The following is a 13287-nucleotide window of genomic DNA, read 5'->3' as shown; positions in this document are numbered from 1 at the left end:
ACAAAAATGTGAAAACAGAATTTAGTACATATTCCAACATTGAAAACCATGTTCTAAAATTTGACCCCCGAGAATCAGTCACTCCACCCAACACTGACATTTAGAAGACTGCACCAAGAAAAATCTGGCTTGCATCTGCCTATTCATTTAAGATTTCCTTATAGAAATACCCTGAAATTGAATGACACTTCCATTCTGAACTGGTTCAATGCTTCTGTAATGTACCTTTCTTTTTACGTCATAGGTGTAACTTGGTTCATTTGGGATGCAAATTAAATTATTGGAAAAGGATTTGTTTGGATATGCATTTCTAATTTACTCATGCTCACTGCTGCAGCAATGGCAGGTTTTATAAATATAACCTTATTGTAGCATCGCCTTCCACTTCTGGTTGGAAAAATTTCCTCACAGGTAAAAAATGTCTCCGCTTACTTGGTTTCTCAAACTTGGCACGTTTACAGTTGTTGGGAGTTGGCGATGCAGTACAGTAGAACAAGGCTCCTGTGCGATTTGCCAGTTGACCTGGCATACCTTCTGCCTGTGGAGCTCCAACTAGCAATCTGGAGCAGAAAGAAAAAGATGAAAAATGTAGAGATTAGCACTTGACTACGGCAGAAGAAAACACCAAGATGACAATGCCAAAAGACAAGACCTATGCTTAAAGTTTTGGCAAAGATCTGTAGCTCGGGTTGTGGATGAGGTTGTTGACTTGCTCGCCGAGCTGGCTTTTGTTTGTTCAGACATTTTGTCACCATGCTAGGTGACATCATCAGTGGAGCCTCCGATGAAGCGATGTTATTCTACTCTGCTTGGAATTTATACTGTCCGGTCCATTATGGTGAGTACTGTCATTTCCGGTTTTGATCTGTACGGGTTTGTATATGGGGTCCAATTCTATATGTTTGTTGATTGAAGTATGGGTGGAGAGCCATGCCTCTAGGAATCCCCGTGAAAGTCTATGTTTGGCTTGGGCTACTATGGTTACTTTGTCCCAGTTAAATTGATGGTCTTCATTGTCTGACTATACCGATATTAAGGGGAGTTTGTCGTGTGGTTTTGCTGTTAGTTGGTGTTCATCAGACAGACAGGAAGGAAACTAGTCATTAGAATACATGAACATCAACTAACAGCAAAACGGCACGACAAACTCTCTTTAATATCGGTATGTTCAGACAATGAAGGCCAACAATTTAACTGGTACAAGGTAACCACAGTAGCCCAAGCTAAACATAGACATGCACAGGAATTCCTAGAGGCATGATTCTCCACCCATACTTCAATCAACAAACATATAGAATTGGACCCCATATACAAACCCGTACAGATCAAAACCGGAAATGACAGTACTCACCATAATGGACCGGACAGTATAAATTCCAAGCAGAGTAGAATAACATCGCTTCATCGGAGGCTCCACTGATGATGTCACCTAGCATGGTGACAAAATGTCTGAACAAACAAAAGCCAGCTCGGCAAGCAAGTCAATAACCACAAGACCTGTGCATCCAGTTTAAAACTGCACAACATGAGTGCTGCCTACAATTCTATGTTTGAAACTAGATCTGAAATTGACAAAAATATAATGAAAGATCCAAAATGTTTTTTTACTGGCAAAAAGGTTCTGAAATGCAAGCAGAGTTATAATGTAGGAAATATTATGCACATCAAAATCCCACAAACAAAAATTACATAAATAACCTTTCTTTCCAACATGTAGAAAATTGGCACTGGTTGAATACAACACCAGAAGGACCACTATACCCTTCTTTAGAAAGGGATGCACAATCTTTTATATCCACATAAGAGGTTTGACAGAACCTTAATATGACATATTTTCCAAAAGGTAGCCCTTTGACAGTACAGCATTCCAGAAGCAGACCAGATAATGTATTTAGATCTCAGGAGACACGTTTGTATCTTCAGAGCCAAGAACAGAAATTGCTGGAAAAGCTCAGCAGGTCTGGCAGCATCAGTGGAGCAAAATCAGAATTAATGATCTCGGGTCAAGTGACCCTTTCAATGAACGGAACCTTCAATCTTCAACCTTCTGATTCAGGGATAATTGTGCTACCACTGAACTAAGGCTAACACACTCAAAACAAAAACTGTTCTGCGTATATACACTGAAACACTGAAAAAAATTCAGTTTGGTCATGAGAGCTTCTGTTATCTTCTCCACACCAATTCTCGAGAGCCCTCTACCACTGCATGAGATAATTTGCGCTTCCTCGTTCTACTTGCTAAAAACAATTTTACAAAGCACAGCCAGCCTGGTTAACCTTATTGCGAAAGCTACGTATGTTGCGATGTGCAGGTGCTGGTGTTGGACTGAGTTGGACAAAGTCAGAAGTCACGCAACACCAGGTCATAGTGCAACAAGTTTATTTGAAATCACAAGCCTTCGGAGCGCTGCTCCTTTGTTAGGTGAAGTTTCTTCTTTGACTATAACCTGTTGTAGTGTGACTTCTGACTACTGTATAAAAACCTGAAAGAACTGCGGATGCTATAAATCAGAAACAATATACAGAAGTTGCTAGAAAAGCTAAACGTGTCTGGCAACATCTGGGAAGAGAAATCAGAGTTAAAATTTCAGGTCTGGTAATACTTCCTCAGAAGGATTTCTGACTATTATATGCTGAAAAGCAAACACACAGTAAAAGTACATGCTGTGATTCTGATCCTATGAGTGGTTGAAAGCATTAAAACTACCTTTTATACTGGTTTGTGGATTTCTTTGATTTCTCTTCATGATTTAAGTTTTTCATTTTCAAAATGAAGTGATTTTAAAATGATCATGGAAAGTTGCAAAATATGATCAAGTATGTTAAAATTGAAACTTTGACAACTCATTTTCACCCAATTTGAGAATATTATTACTTGTCAAATAATTCTGTTTGACCACAAAGGAGCAATTACATCAGCCAGATTAGAACATGCTCAGTGGAAATTGATGCTCATTTATTGTATTTGTAAATGTTACTTCTTTGTAAAAGGAGGAGAAAAGGAATTCTCACTGTACATTCAAACTTTGATCAAGCTTCCCTCTAATGATTACAAAAAGCCAAGAGTGCTGACCATACCCATACTTGCAGTTATGTGACAGGACACAATGTGATATTATCAGTGAGTTCCACAAAAAAACCCGAAGGTATGAAACCTTAGATCAAATGTTATTCTTGATAGTAAGTCTACATTTTTTTTTGTCTACAATGTTTAGGACTGGATTGATTATATTATGCTGACTTTTTAAAACAAAAGCTATGTCTGTATTGAAAGATAAATGCAGAATAGCTTCCAAATCCTGCACTAATTTGAATGATGGTCATTCGTGCCATTTTTGGATTTCTAGGTCAGCAGCTGGAGTCTATTGCCCTGAAATTCCTGACAATAAAACCCCATTAGAGCGATTAAAATGTATTGTATTTTTTCTAACAAACGTTAATGAGAGTAAAAGGCAAGACAATACCAAAGCAGCACAAACACAGAGTGTTCTGACATCTGAAATTGACAGGCTACTATTAATTCAATATTATTACAACTCGCTACACTAGGCCAGCATTAGCAGTAGAGATTGTTAGTGGGTACATAACACAAAAACGATAGTGCTTGCAGATAACAAAAGTCCTGAGGTAGGAACAATTTTCTTCGGCACAGATTCACTCCTTGCTGATCTATGGGACAACGTAGCCCATGGTAAGGTGAAAGGGTGGAAAATGGAGGTATGGTGGAGGTGATGGATTTTAAAATGGCAGCGATGCAACTGCTACAATATCAAATTAGCCAAGTCAGCCTGCAAGCCTCCACCCTCTCACTCCCCAGTAATAACTAAATATAACAATCATTGAAAACAGGATGAACATCAAAACCACTTTAAAATGTTAATATTACATTTGAAAAGGTACACTGGAATGGCTCAGGTGCTGTAAATTCTGTAAGCAAAAAGGTTCTGTTGTTAAGGTACAGAGTTGAAAATGTTTGGTTTTCATGTACAGCTGATTTTGGCAATGTCTGTGTTAAAGCTGTGCCCCAATATTGACAAGATTCAGATTTGCATGAGTGATTCTTCTAGTTCCTTCACATAGCCAAAATGAACATGATGGGCTGAATGGTTTCTGGCATCTGTGCTATAAAGGAATATTATTCAAATTTGGCAATGTAAATACATGAGATTAGGATAGCTGTGAGAAGGCATTAAAAATGAAAACATGCCCAGTAAACTAAAAAGTGAGAATCATGCACTTTACTATCGTGTACCTCTAAGTCACTGCTAAGAGGATCAGAAGCACTGTATGTGTGTGTAATATTACGACCAAACATTTACTTGAGATGCTTAGACATTTGCATAGGACTAAAATAATGACTTGTGATAACTTATAGCATTTATGTTATGTCATTGTTCTTCCCTAATTTTTGCCTTTATATATACTACTACTTGTAAACTAATTAGCTTCTGGATGTTTCATGCATTTCTTCATTATTTTGGCCCTTTGATTATAAAGGGAAGTGTTTTCTTCAAAATAAAAAAAAGGTAATTTTATTTTCTTTTCTATTCGTGCATAGGATCTTACTGGCTATCTGAGTAAAATAGGAGTTACTTGAGAGTCAACCACATTGCTGCAGATCTAGAGTTACTAGGGCAGACTGGGTATGGGCAGTAGGTTTCCTTCCCCAAGTAGTCTGAATGAACCAGATGGGTTTTTAAGACAATCAACATGGTCTTTTGGATTTTGGAAATTGTCAGTTTTCAGGGAAGAAAACAAAAATCAGAATATCATAATTCAAGCCTGAAATGCTAACTGTACTGAATATGAGCTGCAGGAAAGCCAACTGATATGATATTTTGGGTTAATGGACTGCTGTTGATATGAATTCACTTGTCCTGCGTTGGATTTAATATCTCTTTCATGCCTACCCCACTTATCTACATCAACACAGCCTGCTTCAAAGATATTTTAAAAAATGTCCCAATTTCCAATATTTTAAATAAAAGTGTGCAATGCTAGCTTATTGTATAAGGCTATAAGGGTTTGAAAGGTTAATATGAGAAAGTGCCCATGCACCATCCATGACAACAATATCAAATGGACCTAAGGGGAGAAAAAAAAAGGACCTCAGAGGAGAGGAATTTAACATCCAGTTCCTATGACAACCTCTATTTTATCTATATAACCTGTAATTAGTTGCTAACATGCAATAAACTACTATTTGTTTAATACACGAGCCTCTTCTAGTTTGACCAGCAACTGTGTTTTTTCTATCACACTGAACCACGCAGGTAGTGATGATCCCTACACTTCAAGCAAATTCTCACTGCAAAACTACCCCATTGTGAGGTGAAGATTCTGTTTAACTGCGCATAACCTTATTCCAAAAGCACTAAGTAAAAATGAAAAAAATGAAGCTCTTAGATACTTGATCTTGAGAACACTCAAATTAATCTGTTTGAAAAGCACCATCTGACAGTCAACTCAGAAACATCCTTACCTCTCTATTCCTAGCATTTATACAACGACACTTGTATCAGCACAAGAGATTTAAACTGTTCAGTCTGCAATCTAATATCTCCTTGGTGCTTGATCTCCAGGAAACACTGTGCTTTGTTTTATCAACATAAACTCAATTCATGGAGTCACATAGCGTAGAAACAGTCCCTTCGATCCAAGATCCTTTTCAGTGAACATGATAGACTGCAATACCAGGTTCTGGTTAAGTATAGAGACCAGTCGCAATGGGAGAAGCTGAAAGAACATGCATGTTAGTATTGCAATAGCACCAAGGCCAGCCAACACACCTAGACCATACTATTCCATTCAAAAGCTCCCATTATTAAACAGTGAGTAGTATAATGAGGGATTCTGTAGCATATATTTGATAATAAATCAAGGTTATGTCTGATATTTATTTGCCTCTGCACCACTTTACAACACGTGAAGTGCCCTATCAAAAACCTATAGAAGTCAAGATCATTGTAAAGCTCTTCAATACAGCTTTAAACTTAGAAATAAATGCTCTCAGATGTAGCTCATACTATGATCACACTATTTATTAACTCACACTTCACAATTTACATTGGTGTTAAAATTGTGGAGCAGTAATTGTAAACTGCGCTGTATTTACGATACCCATGAGGTTTCTGAACTGCAGCAAAATGTTCCATTTCTACACAAGGGAAATCAACAGCTGGTTTACTTCTTATTCCATCCTTAATGAATATTTCCTGGTTTGCGTTTAATAATATTTAAATGAAAGCACACTCCCTAAATATACAAGACCAGGATTTGATTTGGAGATTATTGTTGCAGCCAAGATTTATAGGCGACAATTGTATTGCAGCATCTTTGCAGAAAACAACAAGCTAAGTATCTCAGATAACACGGTGTAGAGCTGGATGAACACAGCAGGCTAAGCAGCATCAGAGGAGCCGGAAGGCTGACGTTTCGGACCTAGACCCTTCTTCAGAAAATTTTCTGAAGTTCATCCAGCTCTACACAGTGTTATCTCAGATTCTCCAGCATCTGCAGTTCCTACTATCTCTGAAGCTAAGTATCTCACCTGTTTTTTTTTTAAAGAGCTGAGGAAAGAGTTTCTTCCACTTTTGCACAATGGTATCAGCAGAACAACTACAACCAATGTCAAAACAGCATAGCACTTTGGTTCATTCCTACTTTTACTCACGTTTGGCACTTGGGTTCAGTTTCTGGGAATCAAAAAGCCCACACACATTCATGTCATCAGTCATCATGTGGGAGTCACAAAAGAAAGTATTAACAAACTGTCAAATTACGGTAAGTTACAACCAAGCATAAGCTCAACTTCATCAAGTAAAGGCAAAGTCACCATACTCCTGCTGTGAGAGAGAGAGAAACAAGAAGAGAGAGACACAATGAGAGAGAGAGAGAGACACACACAACGAGAGAGAGAGAGAGATGACGAGAGAGAGAGAGAGACAACGAGAGAGAGAGAGAGAGAGAGAACTGGTGGAAGTTTGATCTGAGGGGAAACCAGGCAAGGCAAGAGGTTGAGAAGGAGAGTCCTTCATGATAACCTCAGCCCTTTCAGGAATTGAACCCACACTGTTGGTTTCACTGAGTTGCCTTCCTGAACTGCTGCAGTTTTTTTGGTTTTAAGTAATCCCACAATGCCATTAGGATGGCAATTCCAGGACGTTGACCCAGCTACACTGAAGGAACAGGGATAGGTTTCCAAGACAGGATGGTGAGTGATCTGGAGAGGAGCTTGCATGTGATGGTGTTCCCATATATCTGCTGCCCTTATCCATCAAAACGAGACAAATCACAGGAGCTGGCAAAGAAATCATAGTGACTTGTCCACTAAGATTTTTCAATGTACAGTTGTCTTCCTCCACTAGTTTTCCCCTCACACCACCATCCCAGGTAAGGTGCAAGCAGCATTCTCACTACCACTCCTGCAGATGATCAGTTAACTCCACACGGACCAGTGAAAGATCCTTAGAACTTCCTAATCCGCATGACTTCACACAAAAGCACAGGAAGCAACAGAGGTTGCAAACATTTGAACTCGATTCCTCACATCAGTGAAAAGATGGGTTTTTAGGTTAAGGAAGGCTCTCAAAATAACAATTAGAGCTTGCTAAGTATGAAATTCTTACTCTGAATCCAAACTGAACTACATGTTACAGTTAGAAGAGTGACTGGACATTTTTGATTATGCAAATTATTAATTTATAATTGTTCAATGTTTAATCAGCTTTGTTCTTTGAAATAAAACCATGTAAACACAGGCAAGGCTTCCATTAACCATTCATGTTGAAGATCTACAACAACTTCAGGTTCAATTAAACAATCTCCTAAAACATTCAATTAATTTCCTGTCAGTAACCCAGCTTGCCAGTGTATTGCATGCAGGTCAGGGACCACAGCTGGGGGTAAGATTAAATTTGTAGCATAATGTGTCCCTAATGTATTTTGGTTCTAATACAACTAATCTATGATATGTGTGTTGTTTTATTCCCTGAAAACTTTCAGTGCTTCGTTAAATTCTGCATTTAACAGAAAAAGGAACAGCACTTCAAGGATATGATGGTTAAATTCTCCAACCAAAATTCAGATGAATAGATCAAAGTAAACAGTTTTAAACAGCAAACAGCCAGACAACATCTAACATACATTCATAGGATAAGTATGAGAAATAGGCGTTAAATCAATCTATCCAAAATGTTGAACAGTGGGTCCTTTTCCAAGACTCCATGGTTTTCAATTCTCTCTACTCAAAAACGTTGTTTCAGCTAACCTCTTTAAATGGTGCTTCTTTGTGTTAATGAAAAATGCATCACGTCGTAGAGTGATGGCAGGGGACATCAATTATGGCAATGCCACGTTGTCACAAGGCATCTTTAATATATTCATCTTTTAATCCAAAAGTCAGGATCATTTACCTTTCCACAGTGATTTCATGAAAAATTAGGATTCAAAATATGAGCTGTAAAACCAGAATCCTCACTCCCAAACCCATCACTAGAACCAAGCGGCAATGAAAATACCTGGCCTTGCTCTATTTATTGTTATTTGCAATGAGGAAATGGAATAATTATCATAGTGGATCACAGCATCTTTCTCAAACAAAGCATGAATCAGAATTTCAGACTAAATTAGATATTCTTTTCTGACAACAGCCCAATTAACTACATTTAAAATGGTTTTCTGCCAGATCAGGTGGGAAAGAAGTGGCGAGTCCATTGCTCCTTTTTAATTGCCTCTACCCTCACTTGCTTTCTGTCAGGTGAGGAGCATTAAAATTGACCCCGTCCCAAAGTGCCCAATTCCACATCCTCTGCACAATTAAAGAAATCTTTGGACAGCTGAGCAGATGTTTGCAGCTGCTGAGGTTGGCAACACTGCAAAATTAGACAGAAATTTAGTGTTACATACAGACTTCCCACATTGTGACATGTGTCTTTGAGATACGAGTTAAATGTCTGCATTTAGACTCTTAGCTTCTTGCTTTCTGTTATGTGCTCTGCGTTCCACAAGTTACAAATTAATCACACTTTAAACTGAAAATCCCAGAGCTTCAATGAGAGTCTTGCTGCTCTGCAGGTAGCTGACTGACTAAAGAGACTGATACGCCATTGCCCAGTACATCACTGAAGTTCAGCAGTGCAACACTCCAAATGAACAAGACAATTAATTCCCATCTCTTCACAAATATAATCACAATGTGGCACTTTCAGTTCAGTTTCAACCACAAATAATCTCAAGATAGACAGCGAGAACTCCGTTACATATATAAAAGGAGGAGAGAAGCCAAAGTGAATGTAAACCCCTTAAAATAATGAAACTAAGGAAATAATAATGGGAACCAGGAAATGACAGAGTAGTTGAATACTTTGCATCAGTCTTCACAGTAGAAGACACTAACAGCATTACTAATTACTAAATATTCAAGGGGCAAAATGAGGAGAGGAAATAAATACAATAACTATCACTGGAGAAAAGAATACTGGGGAAACTACTGGGGCTAAAGACTGATAAGTTCCCTGGAGCTGATGGGATTCATAATAGAATATTGCTAGAATTAGCACAGAGATATTGGATGCACAGATAGTAATCTCCCAGGAATCTTCAGACTCTGGAAAGGTCTCAGAGGATTAGAAATCTGCTAATATAATGCCTTTATTTTAAGAAAGAGAAGGAAACCACAACAGATATCTGTAGGCAGTTAGCTTAACACCCGTTGTTGGGAAAATGTTCGAGTCTATTATAAAGAATGAAATAGCAGAGCACTTAGGAATACATACTATGATCAAACAAAGTCAGAATGGCTTCCTGAAGCAGAAATCATGCTCAAAAATTTTACTAGAATTCTTTGAGGTGATAACAAGCAGGATAGATAAAGAGGAAGCAAAGCATATGACATACTTAAAACTCTCAGATGGCATTGACAGGTTACCACACATTAAACTATTTAATAACAGCCCATAATGTTAGAAGTAATACATTAATTTGGATAGAGGATTGGCTAACTAATAGAAGACAGAGAGTTGGGATAAGTGGGGCATTTTCAAGATGTAACTACTAGCACGCCATAAAACATATTAATGATTTCAATGAGGAAAGTGAATCTACTATAGCCAAGTTTGCGGCTAACAAAAATAGATGGAAAGGCAAATCGTGAGGATGACAATAAAAATCTGCAGTGTGATATAGACAGGGCAAAAACTTGGCAGGTGGATTATAATGGATTGGTCAGAGGAATAGAGGAGCTGAATATTATTTAAATAGAGAAACATGGTAGAAAGCTACAGAACAGAAGGATTTTAGAGTCCTTGTCCATTAATCATAAAAAGCTACCATCGAAGTTCAGTGAGTGAAAGGAAAGGCAAGTGGAATGTTGGCGTTTATTTCAAAGTGAATGGAATATAAAAGGAAGCAGGTATTGCTTAAAGTGTACAGGGCATAAATCAGATCACAGCTGGCAAACTATGAATAGTTTTGGGTCCTTACCTAAGGAAATATATACTGGAATTGAAGCAATTCAGAGAAAGTACCAGGCGTGGAGAGACTGTCTTATGAGAAGAGGTTTAGTAGATTGGGCCTGTACTCTATGGAATATAGAAGAATGAGAGGCTAACCTTATTGAAACATTTATGATTCCTAGGGAATTTGGCAATGTAGGTGTGATCAGGATGTTTCCCTTTGTAGAAGTATCTAGGGCCAGGGGTCATAATCTCAGAACAAAGTGGCCAGACATTTAAACGAGGAATGAGGAGGAAGTTCTTCTCTCAAGGTAGTGAATGTATGGAATTCTTTACTACAGAGGGTTGTTGAGGCTGGATCATTAAGTATATTCAAGATTAAGATAGACAGATTATTAACCTATAAGGGATTAATAACACAATGCATAAATCAAATATCAAACAGTTGAATACTACACCCTATACAGAGTAAATTTCTAAAAGCCATTCTAATAACATCTCTGGGACCATCACTGGAACATGATCCTTTTAAAAGATTACGAGGCAGGAGTGATCCTGCTGACACAAGAGCAATAAATAAAAGCCATTTTCCCAAGGTCTTTCTGTACAAGACTGAAGTTTACTAGGGATTGGATATAAAATCTTCAAAATCTTAACAGTGTTCAGGAACACTGACTTTTCATTTTCTTGCAGCCACAAGTACGAGCTGTCCACAATAAATTTCAACTCAATATCTGGAAGTCTGTCTCAAAAATCTTATCAATCTGGTTGCAGAAACAACTCAGGACTAATAAATTTTTTCATACATATTTCATACATAATACATAGGCTACTGTGTGGAATAGTTAAACATTGCCTTAGATTATGACTGTTATAACAATGAAATGCCATAGTTACAATAATGCAATAAAAGGATAATGCACACAGTCACCTTTGTCCCTTAAAAAGGACCACAATGCAGCTCTTCTATGCAATCAATATTTATTTTTATGGTAACTTGCACCAATCAGGAGCATAAAAGTGTGAGCAGTACTTTTTTTTTCACTATTTGAGCTTCAAAGCTGAACTTTACTATTTTTAGCACAATGCTGGGGCATAACATAGCTTCTTATAGAACATTTATTTCTCACAATTCAGAAACTATAGGGATTATTGCCACAGCACAAAATGTGCTTCCCAGTGCAGCAACTAAGGATACTGATTTATAACTTAATTGAAGATCTTTGTACTGTGTGCAGAAAAATCCATTAGGATAATTAAACTAATGTAATGATTAGCCAAATGGCCATACTACCTTAAAAGGAGGGACATGGTTCAATAATGATTAATTACCAATACAACTCACTAATTAAACAATCTGTGAAATTATAATTGATACATATAACTGGTTTAAGGTGTAACATTTACTAGGAATCAGTAGATGTTTAATATTCTGTCCCTAACACAATTGTGACTCAAAGATATGTTCAAGGCTCCATTGGATTTATTCCTTCCAGAATACAAATGTTACAGTGCACGTTGTCAAACCATAGATTTACACCTATTGGGTATTCATGATATCCTGTCAGTGCTGAGCAAAGTCAAATATCCTGTCTGCATATTGAGAGGACATACAACCCTCTCATAATGCTCTTATAGGGCAACCATTCCTCGTTTGTCAGTATTCAAAGTACTATTTTTGCACCTCTTCTAAATTTTTCCAATTATGCCTTCTAGTGCCATCTTTGAAGAACAGGCATAACTGTAAATCTTTGTGGGAAAAGTGAATCAATTCAGCAATATGTATCCCAATCATTCTTGCATTATAATTAATTTTTAAACAACATTAACACTAACATATCATCAAAAGGAAGTACAGGTCACTATCTTCCCAATTCCAATCTACCTTCTTTGGCAGACCTTCTCCATTAAAGGGTGAGAATGAGGATAAAATTTGAAGAAGAGTTTCAAGCATTTCTCTACGTTCTAAAAAGTTTTACGCTCTGGTGAAGGATTCAACAATTACATGTTAAAACCAAGAGAACGGGAAAGGAAATAGCAAACTGAGACAATATTTGTTCTTAGCTGGTTGATGACACGATGGAAGGTACACATTATTAGCAGGTTGAACACTATGGTTGGTTTAAAAACAAAAAAAGGACTGGATGAATTCCTGTTGGTTAATGGGGATTATAGATCTACAGCTTTTAGAATTAGGCAACATATTTCTTTTAAGTTAAATCCACCTTTAGGATATGGGTATCACTATGTTATGGCTAATTTTGAATCGTCCTCAAGAAGGTTCTGATGGGCGGTTTGAAAGATTTTTATTTTCCAGCTAGTTTACTCAATGTTCTGCATTTTTATGAGCCATAAAACCTATGGTATACTTTTAGATCCACCTTGAAAATCATCATTTATAAATATTTGTCTAATATATGCATAACCCTATTGTTTCCCCAATTAATATAGGCCAGTTTTTATTTTATTGGGATAACCGAGACCTTTAGTATCTCTCCCAAATTTCCGATCAGTGTTCTGCCAGGTCCAACAGTTCCTTATGAAAGCCAATTCTCACTGCATCCCACCTCACTTAAAAGGAGAACTTCTATTGGACCAACTGATGCACTGTCTAAACCTGAAGCTCAGTTACTTCAACAATAGTTAACTGACCATTAACAAGACTTGATTCATCATCATCATCACCGAATTCAAGGAACACAGGAGAACTTTGTTTAAATGTGGAACTTGCTACCACATAGAAGGAAAAGGACGAGGGAGAAAGGAAAAAAAATCTCAGAGTAATATTAACTGGATTTCCCTTTCAGCTGATAAGGAGCAGACATTGTCGT

General features: G+C 37.5%; 1 protein-coding gene across 1 annotated transcript in view; it reads right to left on the bottom strand.

The window, feature by feature from the left end:
- itga3b (integrin, alpha 3b) overlaps nucleotides 1–13287 on the bottom strand; it is a 173620-nt gene that overhangs the window by 89466 nt on the left and 70867 nt on the right. The window contains exon 2 of the mRNA XM_048614589.1: nucleotides 433–560. Within this exon, the coding sequence (XP_048470546.1) occupies nucleotides 433–560 (128 nt within the window). The remainder of the gene's footprint in view (nucleotides 1–432; nucleotides 561–13287) is intronic.

This window comes from Rhincodon typus, chromosome 30 (assembly GCF_021869965.1).
Source record: "Rhincodon typus isolate 14 chromosome 30, sRhiTyp1.1, whole genome shotgun sequence".
Taxonomy (NCBI): domain Eukaryota; kingdom Metazoa; phylum Chordata; class Chondrichthyes; order Orectolobiformes; family Rhincodontidae; genus Rhincodon; species Rhincodon typus.
Note: the sequence above shows the minus strand (reverse complement) of the source record. Positions and strands in the feature narration are given on the sequence as shown.